The 20,429-nt window shown below is 39.2% G+C and overlaps 1 protein-coding gene across 1 annotated transcript in view; it reads left to right on the top strand.

The window, feature by feature from the left end:
- EGF (epidermal growth factor) overlaps positions 1 to 16,197 on the top strand; it is a gene marked incomplete at its 5' end in the record, with an annotated part of 35,938 nt that extends 19,741 nt beyond the window's left edge. Inside the window, 6 exons of the mRNA XM_010177188.1 lie at positions 1,985 to 2,104; positions 4,084 to 4,234; positions 6,900 to 7,064; positions 10,799 to 10,901; positions 14,354 to 14,456; positions 15,974 to 16,197. Of these exons, the coding sequence (XP_010175490.1) occupies positions 1,985 to 2,104; positions 4,084 to 4,234; positions 6,900 to 7,064; positions 10,799 to 10,901; positions 14,354 to 14,456; positions 15,974 to 16,197 (866 nt within the window). The remainder of the gene's footprint in view (positions 1 to 1,984; positions 2,105 to 4,083; positions 4,235 to 6,899; positions 7,065 to 10,798; positions 10,902 to 14,353; positions 14,457 to 15,973) is intronic.
- Positions 16,198 to 20,429: the final 4,232 nt, after the last annotated feature.

Below are 20,429 nucleotides of genomic sequence, written 5' to 3'. Positions count from 1 at the left end.
AGAAGAGTGAAGGGGGAGGAGGGAAGTGGAGGTGAAGCAGTAGAGCTTTATTGGAAATCGTTGCCATGAATATAAACGAAAGCAGGTATTGAGTGTGTCATAATACTCATCAAATAATTCTGGGTCTGTTTAATAAGCATGAGGTTCAAGGTGTTGACACTGACAACTTGAGTACATTTAGAGTCTTGTTAATAATCAGACCCACTGATTTTCCCATCCAGCTCTAATGCCAGGTCTTTAGTTCATTCCCTAAGTTTCTTAATTTTTTAATCCATTTTAGCAGTAAATATGATGGAACAGGAAGCTTTTTCTCCCCAGTATTTGGCAAGCACACAGTTTGTTCAGAGTCTTGGCTTGTCTTTTGTCCCTTTCTTTTTTCCTTACTTCTTTATAACCTAATTCAAAGCTCATTAAATTTGACTGAGTTCTTAAAGCTTCACTGGACTTTGGTTCTTCAACACAGATAAGGATGACTGAAAAATTAAAAGCAGTATAATTATTATGGGCAGGGTGTGGAAAGTGTCAGAGGCAGGAGATTTGAGAAGGCCTTCTGTCTACAGTGGTCAGAGATCCACAGCTCATTTCTTTGAGGATGTTTGGAAGTGCAGACAGAAGTGACAAGTTCCTCTTGCTGTCCCAGCACCACCTACAAGGCATGTCCCTGGGCTCTCACTATCTGTTGTATAGATGCTCAACCAGAATAATCGTCGTACCTGACACTATTATTGAAAACCAGTCCATTATCTTCCTGAAGTCTTTAAGTCTAGAGGATGGTAAGACATGTTCTCACAGCATTTTGTAAATTATGCAATATTTTTATGGTGTAAATAGGGTTGAAACTAATCTTGTATTTGATGCTTTGAAATGCACTATAAAAACCAGAAACTGGTAAATAAATGATTTTATACTTCAGTTTTAGACACCCGCATGCATACAGAGTGTCTAAAATGTGTCAGTACATCCAGAGGTAGTACAAGATAAGTTCATGTGGTGTCATTCAAATCACATTTCTTGGTATATGCTACAACAGTTTTGTTCCTGTATTTTTGCTTTCAAAAGTGCTCTGACTTTTCTATACTGTTTTGGACCAGATCCTGTTAATTTTACTGTAGAAAAAGTCCCAGTGGTTTAAGAAATAATTACACACAAATTGGAATGCTAGATCTGTGATTTTGTTTCCCCAAACTATATCTGTCATGTGTTCTGCTCACAGTTGATAAGACAAATCAGAGGCTCCAAAACTCTGCTGTGCGAACCCTTTCAAAGTTCCCACCTTTGAGGGGGGGTGCTTGAGCACTTGGCAGGCTGGGGTAAATGCCAGGCTGGCAGGAGCTGCCATGGGTTGTGCTAGACAAGGTGTGGATGCAGGGTGAGGGTGTGCATCAGGATGTGGGTGAGAGGTATGTATGACCCTAATGCAGGCTCTGAGCCTGGAAGCTCTTGTAATCAGGGAGCATCTTCATAGTAATTCAGAGGCTTAAACATTTCAGTGTTTACACTAACCTGTAGGCTTCTAGACCCTAAATTTTTGTCTAGGTTAGACCAACTGGGTGGTATAGGGGTGGGCAACTGCCAACTCCCAAACATTTCTGCTGTCTTAATGCAAGAATGCTGAATGACAGTACTCTAGTACTCATCCAGGGGGCAAGTTATGACTAGCAATGCCAGGAGAATATGTCTAGTACAAATAAGTCTTCTCTTCACCTCTACTGTACTTGGTACATTTCATGGGGAAGCCTTTCCTTCCTTCTCCTTGTGGAGAGCTTCTGCAGCAGAGTAGCATGCTCTGGGGAAGCTGTGATTACTTGGCATAGAATGTATGCTGGTTGCTTTTCCGTTATGTTTTCCATGAATGCATATTTGCCAAGGGAAAGTCTTTGGTGTTTTCCCCACTGCCAGGAGACTGCAATGCTGCAATTGCTGCCCTTTTAACCTATGCTCTGAGGTGTTTCATTCTTCTAACTGCAGACTGTTTGGGTGACAGATATTGATGAGTGCAAGACGGGGTCTCACACCTGTGGAGAGAACGTAACCTGCACAAATACAGAAGGAAACTTCTCTTGCTCATGTGCTGATGATGCTTCTGGAACTGGCATTGGTTGCAGTGAGTAAATGGAGTGAGCAATAAAAATGAAGTGGCCTTTGACTAAGAGCTGTGCTTTTGGATAAATTGTTATACCTGGAAATTAAGGAAACCCTGTATAGTGACATACTGAGCAGCTTGTGAATCCATTTAGCATTGCTTTAGAAGGCTATTTTGAGGTGTGCTGAGGAGACCAGATCTGAGTTTAGTTTGGAAATATCTACATTAAGGTTCAATGCTAATTTTTACTGTCTAAATGTAATGACACATCTATCTAATGGCTTTTACAATCAACAGCAGAAATAAATGCTCCTTGGAGGTAATATTTTTGGAGGTGATTTTCATCTATGTCTTTTTTTCAAAGTCTCCAGGCCTTCTCTCCCTCTACAGAAGGCTAGCACAAGAACTACACATAATTTAAATCCCATTTAATTCTTCAGATTAAGCTAATCTTTCAGATGCAGTGGCTAATTTTTCAAAAGGACTCCGAAACTCTTCAGAAAATCTGGTTACCAATTTAATGAAGGGAGCTGCTGAAGGTTCAGCTCTAGTGGCTATCTGACCCTCATTTCAGTGCTTCAATGTGAAAGCAGCATTCTCTGAAAATGTGGAGCTGAGTGCCCATCATCTTACTCTGTGCTCTGTGTCAGCCCTCTTCACAAGGGTGAATTTTACTCCAAATCAAGTGACTGTCTGATGATGGAGGGACACTGTGTGATTGTCACAGATCTGTTTCTGCAGAAAAACAAAATGATTTTTTTTTTTTTTAAGCAAAACACCTGATAAGATCCCCACCCTCTTTTCAGTAACTTAAGCTTTCAGTAGTTTCAGGTGTCACCCAGGAAATGATGATTTTAAATCATGCATGACTTGGAAGTAATGCCTTCTAGGTCCCTCAGATGTAAATCTGATCCCATGTCTTCATGTGTGATAACACATAGCTCTTTGCCTAATAAGCTCTTTTAACAAGCTGAAATTTTCTTTGCGGAAAGCAGTCACACCTGGGGCTCACTAAAATCACTCATCCGTTTCCATTCAGGCTCTTTGCCATGGCAGTTCTCCCACAAATGAAATTTAAAAAAAACAAATGTCATTGAAGGTCATGTTGCAATAAAACTGGTGTGAGTCATAAAACGGATCCCAGAAATGTATGAGAGAGATTAGGCGCATTTGTGCTAAGCCATACTGCTAGAAATTCTTTGCTATGTAGATGTTTGGTTCTGACCTATACATCTGCTGTAGCATCGAAGTAGGCAAGAAAGAGCTCCTTTTCTGTAAAGGCATGTCTGTGCTGTAGGTCATGCTGTGCAGAGCTATTAGAACTACATTTAAAACTAGCTAGTTTGGATATCTATGTAGGTGAGTGTCTGCGATTCATGGCAGACTACAGAACTCTTTGAAAAACTGGGTCAATAGAGTTCCCTGATTCCCCAGTGATACTGTTGTCTGTACCTGACCTAGCTTAAAACAATAAAAAATGTGATCTGCAGTCAAATATAGATGCAGTTAACTGGATAGCAACAGAGTAGAAATAATCTGCATAAGAATGACAAGTTGCATGTGAAAACTTCTCAGTCTGAGATCCAAGTGCATGAAGTACAGTTACCCTTCACCTGTACATCTGACTCTGGTACTTTATGCATGGTAGAGATTTGTCATACCCTAAAGCTGCATAAGCTGCAAAAATCATTTAAGCGTAAGTAACTAGACAGTCAGTGCAGTTTTTCTTCAGAGTTGTACTCACTCATCTAAATAGACAAAATGCAGCCAGGCTCTGTGGGTTCCAAATCTAGAATCAAACATATTTAGTATTTTGATCTAAAATTCTGTGTGCTTATATTTGATGAGTAACATAAGCAAATGGGTAAAGTACAAGTAGTTGGTCAAAATTAGAGATTTTTACTGACTTTCCTATCTTGAAGTTCTGGAACTCTTTTGTAAGACCATGTTGCCAACACGGCCATAAGTTTGAGATGTCCCTGTGAAATCCTGTGTTTCAGAATCTACTGTGTCCCCCACTGTTGTCAGCAGTGAATATTCTACACACTCTGTGCAAGTTGAATCTGTAGGATGCCCTCCTTCGTATGAGTCATACTGCCTCCATGGTGGAGTGTGCAATTATGTTTCTGATCTACAAGACTATGCCTGCAAGTAAGTACAGACATTTGTATTGTTTCTGCTGATGGATGGTATCCTTAGGGCTCAGTTGAGTGCAGACAGTGAAGTGTTTGTCCATAGCGTATCTGTTCATCGCTCGTTCTAGCAATCATTAGACTCTGCTCTTTTCTGTAAGTGATCACTGTAAGTTTCTGTAAGTGGTCACTCCATTCACACTCAGTGCAATTAATAGTAGGATCTGATTTATTCCCTAAGCACTTGATTCTTTGCTTTGGAAGTGTGAGATAATTTTTTAAATGACTTAGTGCTCATGGCTTTATGAAAGAGATGCTTGCTGTCTCTCCCATATGTATTGTGCTGACTTGCACCTCCCTGTCAACCTTGCTGTTCCTGCGTAGTACTCACTGGGATGGAAGAGGACACTTCTGTCTTGTCTTCTCTGATTGGGACTATGGAGAAGTCTGGTGCCAGCACCTTCTCTTACAGTTTGAAGAGTCCTGGTCCCTGGCAGAAAGGGTACAACATGATGGTCCACTCAAAAACAGGGAGAGTAGCAATGAGACCTCAAAAATGAGACCTCCTTAATCCTGTCAATATTTTTGTGAAGCCTAATTCCCTGTTCTGCAAATGCAGTTACTGATAAAAGCAAAAAGAATTTCATATTCCCAGAAGTCAGCCTTGGCCTGGCCAATGTGACAGCCTAGTCCCATGGGGTAATAATTTCTTCAAAACCATTAGTGCTGGAGTTTAATTGTGTAACTTGATTATATTTGAATCTGTGTTATACCTTTTTTCAAAAACAAGCATAAAAGTGTTTACAGTGGGATAAATCCTGTCTCCTCCCCTGGGGTCTCACCTGGTAAGTGAAGACCTGTGCAGGAGATGTATGCTGTTCCGTATCAGGCAAATCTCCCTGTGTCTCAGTAATTTGGGTGGCCCCAATGTAACCTTGGAGTGAGGAGGGCAAGCTTTGTGCTGAAGGATATCTTTGACCCACCATTCCCCCAGATCTTCCTTGTGTACTGCACTGCAGGAACCTCTGTACCAGGCCATTCCTGCAAGCACTGCCAAATCCTAGGCTTTCTTATTTTTACATATGTGTGGTCTCCCCTCCCCACAGATCTCTGTACCCGCAGGAATATGAAAATAGTGTGTCTCATGTACATACATGGGTATGAAGTGGATGCTTTGTGTCATGGATTTCCTAAACTCAGCAAAGCCCTTGAGCAAAGTCATTACAGGGGATTGGCTCATGGTCATCTCTGGTATTTGTTATAAATTTTTAATGTAAAATTTAAAAGCATTGATTTTCTCCTATTGAAACTGAAGAGTCTACAACTGCAGAACTTGGATCACATCTTTTTTTCTTTTATTTGTTACGTGTTAGTGCATAATAGGAATCCAAATGTACATATACTTCAGTGCTGGAAATTGAAGCCGTTTAAAAAATTAAGGAGCAACCATTCTCAGACTTGTTCTTGGGGGCCAGGGTTTGTGTGTGGACCCTGCTGAAGTCTCACATTGCGGATTTCTCACTAGATGGCAGCATTCATTCACGTAGGCTGCAATATATTAAATACCAAAACAAAGTCATGGAAAAATGTTATCTAGCAAAAATATCTAGCAAAAATCACATACCAAATGTGATTTGCACTTTAACTAATAAAAGCTCTTACACTAGAAAGTAGATCCTCTAGCTTGTTTGGAATTTATTGTGATCTTACATTAAAAAAATTACATTTTTCTAAATTCCAGCATATATGCATTCTAATTTGTGACAGAATAAGAGTGCTTGCACCTGATTTAATAATGAATGCTGATATAACATTTTCAGGACATCACTTGAAAGCTTCTGCAGGTCAAATCTTGCTTCTTTTGCTCATTTGACTAGATCTTTTGACCTGAGTAAAAGTAGACCCATAAGAATTGTGAGAAGGATTTGAGACCACAGCACTGAGAGATTGTTACGAATTGAGTAGAATTTTTTGTTTGTTTGATTTTTATTTTCTTTTTTATGTTTCTCACCTTGGACAGTAAAACTAGCCTGAGATTCTTTTTAATGTATTTCTCACTTTCTAGTAATTTTGATTTGAAGGTTTCATGCACTGATAAGGACTTGTGTGTTGGGTTTTACAGTGATAAAAACCCCTCAAATAAATAAAAACTGCCTACAGAAGAAGCTTCTATTAAAACTAAATTATGAAGATATGTCTAACCCACATGAGGAGTTTTTTAACACTTCCAGTCATCTTTTATTTTAAAGTAAGGATTCAAATTGTAATTTGATTCCCTTAACCAAATAATTCTGAAAATACAAGTGAGTCCTATATGGTCTATTTCAAAGAAAGGAAAATTTGCTGCTGGAAACAGTTAAGTGGAAAATTTTAGGGAAACACTAATCACATAGTAGGATTTAAGATAAAATTATTTTTTCTTTTCTTTACCCATTAGAATCTGGAAATTATAATCTGAACATATAATTCTATAGCTTTACAGTAAAAATATACTTTTAATATTGAATTCTACAGGTTTTGACAGCCATTCCTTTAAAGTAATTTTGTCTTCACCACTACTTAATTCAACCAGGTATTTCCATAGCAATTGCCAATGTTAAATGAACACGCAAGGTTACTGAAGTGATGATCTGGGGTTTTTCCTTTGCTGCCAGTCACAAAGTGTGCTCATTTCCTTTTGGTAGCTGTGTGACAGGCTACGTCGGGGAGCGGTGCCAGTTCAGTGATCTGGAGTGGTGGGAGCAGCAGCATGCCGAGCGGGTGAAGATGCAGAACATCACCATCGCAGTGTGCGTAGCAGCGCTGGTCCTCCTGCTCCTGCTGGGCTCCCTGGCCACCTACTGCCACAGGTAGTGCTTCCAAACACACGCTGGGAACGTGTGGCACAGGGACTGAGGTGCTGCTGACTTTCACAGAGGGCTCATGGTGAAGAATGTGAGCCGTTCCTCAGCTAGTGGAAATCACCATGTCATCCTTGCTACTCTTCTGCTTTTCAGTAATTGGAGCTATGAATAATTCAGAAAGTTCTAGCATGTACCTTGCCTACAGTACTCGCATTGGTGTTATTGAATGACACATCTGAGGGGAAGAAAAATAGACCTTATTAGGTTTGAAGAGGAGCCACAGTTTGTATTGATGGGAGAGTTCAAGGAGCTTGCTATTTACTTCTCCCTTGGTTTCCCCTAAGAGCTCTAATATCTGAAACTCTCATGGTAGGGCTTGGCTTTTCTCTGCTAGCTATCCCATTAGTTTGGTTTTGCTTCCCTTTCAGGGTAGAGTGGCACCTGAAAGTTTCCTTGCAATTGAGAAAATCAATGTGCTAACCTTCCAATAGCAAACTTCCACAGTGATGCCTCCAGCAATGAACATGAAAACAGTTTTCCTGGCAGGAGAAAGAATAAAATCAGGGATGTGAGCCTAAGGCACATCTGTTGTAAAAGTACTCCCTGGCATTTTCCATGGCTGTAATGAATTGTGCAGGTTTGGAATTCTTCTCGTGGCAAAAAGAATCCCCACGGCCACTATTTAAGAACCCAGTCTGATGTGAAATTAAATGTCATCAATGTCCCTTGGACTGGAAAGTATTCAGCATTTAATAAGTTAGAGTCTTTTGGCCATGACCTTGGCAGATAACTGTTCTCAGAGGCTCTTGTTTAAATGCATATTTATATTTAAAAGTAAATAAGCAAGAAGCCAGACAGCAGTCAAATCAAGAGTCTCCTGCTGTATACTGACCTGCCCTCCATGTGCAAGGGTTTTGTTTGTGGTTTAGGTTAATTTTAAAATTAGACCCTTGTAGGCATAAAAAGTTAAGCTACAAAAGAAGTTAACTATGAAAGCTAATATTTTCCATCATTATTTAATGGTTCCTAGCATATTTAGTCCATAGAAGTAGAGAAGCTGCCATGTTTCTTATTTTCTATTAACTAATGGTACCTGTCCAGAATTAAAGCTAAGCACAGGCTGAATTTTTTCTTATGGCCTGGGATTAAAAAGCAGTGGAATGATGTATACAGAATAGAAAAATTTTGAGATTCTTCTATTTTCCATATATGTCCTATAAACTGTCACAAAAAATAGTCAGAATGTGGCTGGTATTAAGGTGTGAAGACACTCATTATCTTCTCTTCTCCCCTCTTTTGTCATTTCTCTCTGATTTACTTTTCTTTCTTGACAAATGCTTTTGATCAATATAACTATTTACCTCAACAACAAGTTTTCAATTACATACTTGACTGAATTTGTACTGCAGCTATTACTAGTCTAATGAGATCAAAATGAAACCACTGACCTAAAATCCTTATTTAACTGGAGTCTGGAAAACAGTATTTGGGTTGAGATAGCTATACTGCTTCTTCACAAAATCTACTGTATTTTTAAATGTACCGATTAAGTCTGTAATAGTCATGTTCCTTCCTCTGTAAAATGGAGACACCTATCTCCTTTCAATTGGAGGAAATGAAGATGGAGATCTACACCTGCCAATTTGAAAAATGTGTGAACTGGAGGCCAAGAATACCAAAGTATTGTGATGGTTTGTTCAGTGGTGGTAGTCTGTTGAAGAACATTGTGTTACTGTTAATGCTAGGTTTATGTAGTCTGAATGTATAGTATGCCAAGTTTCCTATCTTCCTTAGGAAGCAAGGAAAGAACTCTTTTCCAACAACAAAAAAAATCTGAATCACAGATTAAATACCCACAATCCCTCCACCTCAACTGACCAAGGCCATACAGAAATTTGAGGTGGGGCTGGGGTTAGGATTGAGACATTCTTGGCCTCTTGCCCATGCTTGGTCAACTAGATTTCCCTGCCTCACCTGCTTGTACTCAGTCGCACATGAAGACTCCTGTGCCCGCCAAGTCCATCTGGCATCTGTTACTACTCTGCATGCTGTAAAGTAGGATGTAGAAATAATGATCCTCTTGAGCAGGGCATCCTGCTGAGGATCGTGCCTGTGCAACGGATTTTATAACTCCTAAATAATGGACTCAAGTTTTGTCAGTACTATGAGCTGCAATGCAGAACGGGTACACCCAGGTGACAAAACATAAACAGCAGCCTTGCCACAGTGTCAGGAAAATACAGAATTCAAAAGGGACTAATTTACCTTATTTCTCAGCATTCTGCTCTGTGGATATACCCTTAGATCTGACACCTATTTGATTTTGTACTAGCAGTCCCAGTCTTACTCTCTACTGGAGACAATTGCCTTGTTTTTTTTAAATATTTGAATACAAAGGAGCATGTTATAGAGAATGTAGGGAGAAAATCCATGGTGGAGACAGGATCTTTCTCTTTTCTATCAAAAGGCAGATTTTATTTGCATTGTATACATCCATACAAACTTAAGGAAAAAATTATTTACTGTGAGGGTGACGGAGCACTGGAACAGGCTGCCCAGAGAGGTTGTGGAGTCTCCATCTCTGGAGATGTTCAAAACCCGCTTGGATGATTTCCTGTGTAACCTGTTGTAGGGAACCTGCTTTGGCAGGGGGGTTGGACTAGATGATCTCCTGAGGTCCCTTCCAACCCCGACCATTCTGTGATTCTGTGATTCTGTATTTTCATGAAGGGAGCAACACAGGATAACTGCAGCAGATGCACTTACCCAGTTAGTATATGAATGTGAAGCAGAAATAAAAGGAAAATTCCTGTTTTCTTTGGTACATGTCTATTAAATTTCATTTAAAATAGATCAAGTAAAAGGATGTTATAACTTGAGATTTCTGGAATTTGAAGAGCGTAAGGTTAATTTTGTTAGCTGATGTCTAGGAGGAGAAAATACATGTATGTAAAGTCAGTAAAGAGGTACTGATTTGGATCTCAAGCAGTGTAAACGAGCTCTTTCACTTATGACCATGTTTTCTATGTTGGGGCCAATAAGGGGTTTTAATACTGCCTTATAAGTGATTGCTGTTTAACTGCAAAAATAACAATTCTTGAATTTGTGAAACTAGCCACTTAGAGCTGCTTATTCTTATCCTTTTTCCAACTCCAGGTTGTACTCTCGGCTTTTTTTCCCCTTGAGCTAATTCTGTCGGTCATGCTTTTTCCTGGAAATGTCTTTTTGAGGCTTAAAGTTTGTTTATTTCATAGTGATTTCTGAAACTGTTGTTTTTCATAAATGATGCAGATGAATGTAGAGGCAACTTTCATAATTCTAACTATCAATAGTGTACAAAAGTACAGTGAGATTTTTATTTCTGAGCTTCACCCATAAACTGTTCATTGTATCATCTGAAATCTAAATCTTTATAAGAAGAATGTGTTATAAATAGAATAATATAAGAAAATGGAAGGGAGTAGTTAAATTATGAGGCCTATTGTTTTTTCTAATGAATGACCCTTTACAGATGGCACATTAGAACAAGCATTTGTTCACTTCTTACTGACTTCTGTTTCTGATAAGCTGTTTGTTTTAACCACTGTGCGGTAATTGACAGTAATACACCCTTTCAAACCAATGAAAGAAAACAAAGTATAGGTCCCTTCTGTAAATATCTATAGAGTAACGTGTGAAAGGAAGCGGCATCTGTTCCTCCCAAAGCAAAATAATTTGTTTCAGCTTTTGTTCTGTTGCAGAAGTCAAAACTTGTATAAGAAGAATCTCTGTGCAGAAGCGATAAGAAGTGCCAGCAGTCACGCTGACGATGAGAACGTGACACCTACTAGCAACAAGTCTCGGGTAACTATATTAGTGTGGAGTGGAGAGGGAAGCAGGAAGGATCAAAGAGTGTTAGGGGTCCACTTGAGATTATCCATCAAATAATCCACATCTTAAATATATTAAATAACTGCTAGAGTCATCAAGTGCTTTGCTGTGAACCCTAGTTCATCTTACCTCATTGTTATCCCTCAAAGTTCACAGCTGCCTGGATGTATTGCAACCATTAGCCAGTGTTATTGTTAGCTTTGAACACAACAGTTGGGGAACTGTGTTCTAAATTAAGGAAATGGCAATGTGATGACATGGCATATCACAGAGTTATTTTCACAGGAAAGTATGCCCTCTGTAAAAAAGGCTTCTTGGAAGCCAAGTATTCTGTGTGCTACATGAGATGTTGAACTTTATTTTAGGGATTGATGAAATTAAATGTCTTTGTATTAGAGGTTGCTGCCTTGTAAAGAGAAACAACTAGGATGTTATTGGGCAGTTTGGGAGGGAATATAAAATACAAATTTTGCACTGGTGTAGGTAGAAATGCCTGTTTCTGTTGTCATTTTTGAAGTTGCATCAGAGAACTTGGCCCCATCAGATCTGATCTAAGGACCTGATTCTCACTGACATTAAAATGGTATTACACTGCTGGGTGATAGGAGTTGAAGCTTGAAGTTGACAAAAGTGACATAATTGGCATCTGTGGCTTCTTCTGTGCCCAGTCTGAAACTTCTTTCTCAGAATTTCATAACTTACCCTGAGAGCTTGTCTGCACACACACATCATTCGGCTCTCAATAAGCTGCTGTAATGCAGGTATCACCAAATTTATCCAGGTAGCATCACATTAGCTAAGCAGCATGCACTCTTCAAAACAAACACAATTATGCCAGTGGAAAAGACTACTGGAAGAATTTATACTTGTAGGGGATTGGCAATAAACTCTAGTGAAGCACATATATTTTACTGGAGTAACTGCACACATATTTTTCTAGCAGAGGTATTACTGCAAGGTTTTAAAGCCTTCCACTCCCAACTATAGCTGGAAAGGTACAAGAACCCTGTGCATAGTAGTCATGGTCACAAAAGAATTTGACTTTGAACAGCCTGAAGTTTGACTCTGCTCCAAATCTTTGAGTCCAGCAAGAGATAAGTTTGTTCTACCTGGGAGACTGTTCGAGGGGTTGAATATCATGGAATATTTATAGTGCAAAAACCAAGGATTTTTAATCAGCCTGAAGAAGGCCTTGCAAATTGTTTAGACTGAGTGTCTGGCAGGATTTGTAAGTGGGTAGATGCTGAAACACACTAACATATGCTGGGAGTACTGAATTGATTTGACCCTGGTTACGACATACTGTTCCTTAGCTGGTCAACTGCATACTCTCATGGACCTTTTATTACCAGCACTTTGTTCCTCCAGGTATGGACAGCAAATGTGCTGAATTGCAGCAATGTCATCATTTGTTCACAGCAGAGACAAAAACCACATCTTGCAAAATATCTGAGGCTGGGAAAATCAGAAACATTTGCTGGGACTGAGAACAGCTCGTTGCCTGGGAGTAGTGCTCTAGGAGGCCTGCAGCTCATCAGCTCTGTCCCCACCTGCTGTTGTCCCTACAGTTAATGCTAGCGGTCAATGATATTTTTGCTGAATATAGGAGTAATTAGACAGCTAAGCAATGGACTGAATCAACAATAACAAATCCAACCTACTCATCTATTACACACTCGTGTTAAATTTCACCATGCATTCTTGCACTGGCAGACATCAAATACATTAATAAAGTAATTTATTGCAAATGACTTGTTGCAGTCTGGAAGAAGGACATCACTGACCCTTTGCTAATTATTGCTGCTGACACAGTAATGGATTCCTGTGGTTTCATGCATGTGATTTTCTCTGTGCTGATGTAGTCATTGAGTGTGAAGTTCACTGGGGCTTCACACATGCATGCACTCAGATTAGAACTGTAGAGCTGCTAAAAAGCAGCAGGAAGTTGTCCATTTCTACTGTTCATTTAAAGTGGATTATTGTGGAGCTTTATGTAAAAAAAACCCCAAAACCCACCAAACTATAGGAGGGACAGAAAACTATCTAGCTCCTCAACTCTTAAGGTACTGGAATAGGTTTTGGGGTGCTATTGATTTACACAGCATTAATAATCCTAATGGAAGACTTTGAATGGGGACTGGATGATGTTGTATGCAGTAACTGTAAGGAGATCATGAAATTCACTCCTTTCATAGCCCAGCACGCTACTGCTCATTTATGAGGCTGGGGAGAGGGAGTGCAAAGACTTTCTTGTTCTTGCCCATCTAGGAAAACGTAGAGGATAACAAGTTTTTATGCTAGCACATATATCAAATGCTAGATATCGTGATACTGAAACTATATCTATAAATTGTCCTTTTTCCCTTTACTTCTGTTCTGCCAGATGAGGTTATGTTTAGTCAGGGTATGCCTGAACATTTTTTCACATTTATATTAGAGTTCCATAAGCCAGCCTAGGTTTGTCCTAGGGATATGTAAGCCTTGGTAAACTTCTGCACATGCCTGGATTTTGTTGCTATTCTGAGATTTTTAATCCAGCAAGTGTTCTGCTTTGCACAAAGATATTTTGCAGAACTGCGTGTAGCTGGATATCCTCTGGGGGGTCTGTCACATGTGGGTTAGCAGCTGTAAGCCTACAGATTTTATGTAAATGAACTGATGCCAAAATAGTCTCACCTGCTACATCTGTGATCTATCCACATAAATCCACCAGTTATCCATGTGGACCACTGTATTTGTCAATCCTTCTGTTGGAACATCTTATTTAGAGACATTTTCTCTTCTTCTCTGTCTCTGCTCTTTAAACTTCTCCCTTTTACTGGGTTTCCCTCTCTCCCTCTGTAGTGTTTCAGCACAGTGCTTCACATTGCTTTCCTCTACCCCTGGTCATTTGTTTTCCCTATGGTCTTTTCAGCATGTTCCCCCAGAGGGTACCATCTTCTCCTTCCAAGGCGTCACATCTGCTGTCACCATGGGACAATGGAATCACACACCCCAGGTGGTGCAGAAAGCTGGAAAGGGAAGCTTGCTGCCTTCCCTGTGTCTGACAGGGTCAGACTGTTTCCTGCTGTCTGGTTGCGGGTTTCTCTAAGACTTTAAAAGTGCCCTCAGTACTATGGAGAGGGTTGATTTTAATCTACTTTTGTTCTTGCATCTGGAAAGGTTGATTTGCAAGGCAAGAGAATGGGTAGTTCTTTACCAAACTGGGACTACATACTTTCCAAAGAAAAAATGGGGCTGTCATCAACTCAAATGTTTAATTATCTGCAGGGGAAGGGTCATCCCAGAAGCCAGGATGACCTTTTTCCCCCTGCAGTGATTGGAGTGTGTGGCCCTTCTAGTTTGCCTCTTGGGTTTCAGAAAAACAGTTCATTTTATATAAATTTGAGCTCTGTATGTTTTGTGCATATTGTATGTATTTGCAGTTTGCGGTTGTTAAGGAGTGTAACAGTTCTCCGGAGACTAAAGCGGTTGATCTAATTGAGTGTGAGACAACAGATCCTCATCCTGCCTGTCCTTCCGAATATGGTGAGTAGGATTTCCTTCCTTATTAGATCTCTCCACACCTTTGTACCAGTAGGAGCAGCAGCTGATAGAGGAGACAGAGAAATCAAAATTATATTTCTGGCCTGTTTATAGCTGCTGTGCACAGCAGAAGCCATGTTTGTATTGCTATGAAGAGACCATTCAGTCCTTCATTTTGCAGGTTATTCATGAGAAATTACACGACAACAGTGCTTTCAGTCATAAGAGTCCATATGCTTCTCGTGATAGTAATAATATTTTTGCATTTATATAGAATTTCACAGGTTTGCTTCATAGCAAGTGAGTTATGTCCATCATACTGATGGGGAATATATATCCATGGAAAGATATACTTTGACAGTCTTTATTCATTCAGGCAGGATAACTGACATAGTGTGAGGTGTCCAGGTCTCTCCAGAAACCTTTTGCTTTGCGGCAGCAACTGCAGTTTTGCTTTTCTTGTTAAAAAAGATGTTTGACTGCTTGGGAAGTGTTCGGTGCTTGAACAAAGATGAGATGAATGGAGGAGATGCACCTCCCATCCCTTGTGCAAAGGCAGCAGGCAGCACAGAAGTACACAATGGGCTTCCATGGCCCACAGCTTACCAGTTGGCTCACTTTGTGTTTTAGGAAATTCTGCCTTGTAGATGGCAACTGAATTTCCTGATTGCTCAGATGGTGAGAAATGATGGAGAAAGACTGATATCCTTAACCATTATAACCATTATGTCTTATATACCATATATAGATCCTAACTACAGGAGTTGAGAACCCAGTTTGCATCAGTCATTTAGAAATATGCAGAGACACATGTTTGAGAATACTCAAATGGGCAGGCATCTTGCAAGATTTTAAAAATTGCTTATCCTGTCCTTAGACATGTGTTGGGAAGTCACTTTATTCATCAGTAGAAAATATGCCTCACATTTACTTGGTTGGACTAATATTGTCAACATGGGTAGAACTGTATCATCCAGTGAAGGAAGTCTGATGTTTCCCATTAGGAGGCTCTGTTTTCATTTAGTTTTATCAGATGCAGCTATTGGAACAGAAATTTCTGATGACAGGTGTCCGATTTTTTCCTGGTTGAAAATTTTAGCATAAGTGTTTCAACCATTTTAGATAACAAGATGAATAAATAAACTAATGACTTTTCTAACATGTTAAAGAAAGTTCTTATACCATGCCAGTAAATAATTATATGATTTTGTAACAGGGGCTTAATTTTGCCAGGCAGATGGTCTTCCTCTCACGGACATGCATTTTCCTGTTCTTGTATATTAAAACAGAAAACCATGAAATTTGCCTAGGACAAGTAATTTCTTAAAATCTGAAGCAAGTTCTTGACTTTGCCTCTTTTTTTGCTCTTTTGACATGAATTGGTTTTGTAATTTTCTGAACTCAATTCTGTGCTTCCTTTCATAGCTCTTCTCTCTCAAAGTTGCCGTTAGCTTTCTTTTAGCTTAGTTATTGTGAAGCTTCTCAAATGGCTTTCAGTAATACATATCCATTTTCTCCAGTGAAAGAACAGCGTATAACATACAACAAAGCAGCAGAGACTTTGGCAGAAGACGAGAAAGAACAAGGCTGTCGACAAGAGGTTCCTGTTGGTGAGAAATCGCATCAGCCCATGGGAGCGGCCAAGGACCCTTCCCGGGCTCCCTGGAGCACCCACCCCAAGCCCCTGACGGCAAGGGAGCCCTGCGAGCTTGCCCCAGCCAGCCTGCTGATGCAGCCAGACTAGAAGCAGCCTGGATTTGAGTGGGAAAAGGAGGAAGGATAAAGTCAGTAGAGAATGGGAACTCATGAAACACTGAAGCAACCCTAATTTTTTTCTTTAAAATCTGCTTTAGAAATAAACCACAAATCAAAACAGAACAGAGAAGTCCTTGCCACTCCTTCCCTGTCATCTCTGCTTGGAAGAATTACTGTGAGCAATAGATTAGCAATGAGTACTCTACAAGTATAATTTTAAGAGTCACCTCTGCTAACTTCATTAACTGTCTGCTGAAAGGACACTGAGGGGAAAACAGACTAGTGGGTGACTTGTCAGAGATAAATATTTTCTAATGGAGCTTATTGCAAGTACTGGTCTTTACACATATACGCACAGAGTCCAGAAAACTGCCTAGAAAATGGGCCACAAGCACAACTGCAGAGAAACTGGAATGGAAGATGATGCAGGAAAATTAGTTAAAAATGAATCTTTTTATTAAAATATTGTTCATGGATACTTTAAACCTCCCCTCAGCACTGCTGTCAGGCCGGTTTAACTTCTTGGACTTCATTAGAGTTATCCTTGTATTTGCTTCTGTAAGTGAGCACCAAATGGGGTTTTACATTTCTCAGGTTTGGTTGGCTAAAGGATTGTTTGTGAGCGCATGATATTAATGATGGTCATGTCTTATTAAGCGAGAGGTAACATTTGAGGGGAAAGGTGATTCTTCCATTAAATTTTCCAGTCCACACTGGTCCTTCAGAGCATTGCAGGATTGTTTCTGGATTGAGGCAGTGGACCTGAGTCTGCTTTCAAGTATTGCAAGGAAGTATGTGTTGGAGCTGTCCTTGCCTCACAGAAGTGTGGCTGGCAGTGAAACCTGGTCCATTATATAGGACTTAGTGTGGAGAAAGAAGTCCAGCCAGTTGCTGTTACAAAAGACAGGAGGAGTGGGACAAACAAAAAACCACCTCAGTTTGGACTGACTTCCATGTGACTGATTTGTGCAGCCTGATAAAATCCATGGGATTAATTGGAAAACAAAACCAATTTTTCCTGTAAGTGGCTTTCTAACAGCTACAGTTCCCTTCCAGTTATTTACTAAGAACTAACTCGCTTACAAAGCTTTCTTGTATACAGAGTTGTAGCTTAGTTGTTTATCATCTCAAGTGGTTTTCACCACTGGTCTTGACTCTCTAAGGTTATTTTCAGAAGGTTTTGGAAGACGTGGAAATCAGTTATGTTAGTAATAAAGTTTTATTTGTAGGGGATCTCTGTCCTCTGTCTTTGAAGCCTACTACTGTAACTATGGGACACCTTCTTTAAACTCTGCTACAATGCCCACCACTAGTGTTCCTTACAATTCTTTAGATGGATAATAATTGAAAATGTTACTAATTTGTGTGCTTACCATCCGATTTTTTAGAATCCTGCCAGGAAGGTATGAGATGTTGTCATTTTGTTGCCAGGTCTGTAGGCGAATGATGGGAAAAAGTATTGAAAGGCTCTTACTTCTTGTCTACAACAATTACACACTTGAGTAACTTTGTGGGGTCAGTTCTGATTTATTTTGGTGTAAACAGTAAGAACATTGAGTCCCAAGGTGTCTGAATTACAATAAATACAATGTTCTGTTGTGTAGAGAGTTGTCACATGTTTGCTTATCTTCTAAGTGATTTTTGCTAGTGGTTTTGAATTGCTGAGTCTGTTTTCTAATAACATCAGTTCTGAATTCAAAATAAACTTGTAAAATAGGCATTTCCAGAGGTTAGTTGGAACCAGTAGCAATGAAAACATATTCTCTTGGGTGAATGGCAACAAAGGTGCTTCCACGGAAAGAGAAGTTGTTGACAAGAGCTGGCATACTAAACTGTGTTCAGGAGAGGGCAACCACTGGGTTGAACTATTAGTATTTGGTAGACTTTAATTTCAGTATAGTTTAATTTCATTAACATTGTTAAAAGCATCTAGTTTAGATTCCCTGGCCTTCCACAGTTTATCACTATCTTGTGTATTTTGATGGGAAAAGAGTCCAGCTATAAAGGCCCTGATGCAGTAAAGCAGGAGAGCTTTATTTCCAGGAGAGCTAGATAGTAAAATGACTTTGATTCCTGCACTTTGATTATCTCTGGTGAAATAGGTTTGTGTGCTTAAAATCAAAATGTTGTGCTGAATGACAGTCAACATTTAGTTGGAATTTTCCCTGCTCAAAGGAAATAAAGATTTGTAACTTTGAATCTTGTCTAAACAAAGGTGTTTCAGACACCTTACAAATTAGTTTCATATTCTACCCTGTTTTTTGTTTACTTTGCTTTCCTTCAGTCTAAGGATCTAATTCTAAATTTGATAGTGTTCTTTACAGAATGAGATAGGAAAATTGAGCTGATATGTATTTGTAGTTAGGGTGTTTTGAGTTTTAAATGTTTCCTAAGCTCAGCTCTAAATTCAAAATAATATTTAGAGTAAAACCTTGAGATGATATTTCAACAAAAATATAATATATTTGGTTTATTTGTATGTTTATAAAGCTATTGATTTATAAAATAAAATTTTAAAATATCCCTGGTGTCTCTTTTGTTTTAAAAGAAGAAAATGCAAAATTCTGGTTTCAGTTAACCCATGTCATGTTTGTTGATAGCTCCATTTGTTTCATACAGCTGTAATGTGTAACGTGTTGGTGCAGCACATGCAGATATCATGGGTTTTTCTTTCACCGCTCAGAGAATCTGTACTAATGAGGATCATCTTCTGCAACTCACAGGTAGATCCCAGCTTGAATGCAGTAAGTTTTTGTTTATTATTTTAGTTGTACATTTCCATAAACCAGTAGAAGCCATATACTCCCTTTTTTGCACATTTAAATGGCTCTGTTATGAACGTTGCTACTTGTTTCTCTAGAAATATTATCCATGGCTTCACAATATGTTTTCAAACCAGTCTCCAAGATGTTATTCTCAGGTTTTGCATGCAGATCAGTTGAAGTTAAATGGTTGAATCCTGGAGGATCCTCATTTTTTTTTGGCTAAACCTTTTTCAAGTATGCAAAAAAAACCCCCAAAAAACCCAAAACTTTTAAAACTATTAGACCTTCTGGGTATGCAGCTAACTTGGTATTGACCTCAAATCTTGCTGGTATACTCTGACTTTTAAAAATGAAATTAACATGTGTTATATTAAGCTTTAAAAGAGGAATTCAGAAATGTAGAGGGAAAAAGCTTGACAGGTACAAAGTGAGAAAACTATTGGGCAGTTCTAAAGAGCAAGGGAGAATATGAGTTTAGTTTAGTAAATCCTGACTTTATTGAAAATGACATTTCAATTGTCTAAAGACATATTTGCATCATAAACAAGTGAGGAATGACTGATGCTCATTCATAATGAACACAGGCAATGCAATGTTCCTAGGCATAGGAATGCATGACGCATCTCATTTTAAGTCCCTTTTGCAGTCACTTGCAGCTTTACCTAAGTTTGTCTCTTCAGGCAAAAATTTTCCATCCTGGTAATCTCTTTTAGGATGAAAATATTTCTAAAAAATATTTCTAAAAAAATTCTAGGAAAAAAAGGAAAAAAATATTTGGAATGGGATTAGGGGAAGCCTCTGCCTTGTTAACATATATTGTGATTTTGTCTTATTGGAAGTCATTTTATCTCCTGTTATTTCAGGGTGATGCCTATGCTGTTCAGTTAGTCTTCAGGACACACTTGGCGTTATTGCTTTGCTCCCTGATAACTTGCCATGTTTATCTCTGTGCATGTGAAAAGGAAAGATGTTAGTGGCATTATAAGCCTCCCCCAGAGCCCCAGGAATGCACCCCAAATGCAATCTGCAAGGGTGATAGCCTAAGTTGGCTCATGTTCCTCTGATCTTTTATTGAGACTGCTGTTTAATGCCAGTTTTGATGTGGACCAGGAACAGCCAACTTTGTGAAGACCATTCATCATGGGATTAACTTTCAGGCACTCCTCAGTACTAAGGTGGACTAGATTCAGACCAGTGAAAAACCTTAGTTCCTTTTAACCAGCTTTAGGGGCCCCTCAATATCCTGCATTTTCACAGTTTTGGAATTAGACTTTTGAGGCAACTGCTGCAATAATAATTTATAAAGATGCAGAAGCCCTTTTGTATTGGGACTCTGGCCACTATCATGTCTTCCTCCTCAAACCCAGGTCTTACAACCAAAATGTCTTCTCCCTGCCTACTTTCCTTTGTTGGGAATGGTTTTGACTCTTTCATTCTATTAGATACGAGCAGAAGC

The sequence above is a fragment of the Antrostomus carolinensis genome, unplaced genomic scaffold (assembly GCF_000700745.2).
Source record: "Antrostomus carolinensis isolate BGI_N321 unplaced genomic scaffold, ASM70074v2 scaffold1471, whole genome shotgun sequence".
NCBI lineage: Eukaryota > Metazoa > Chordata > Aves > Caprimulgiformes > Caprimulgidae > Antrostomus > Antrostomus carolinensis.
Note: the sequence above shows the minus strand (reverse complement) of the source record. Positions and strands in the feature narration are given on the sequence as shown.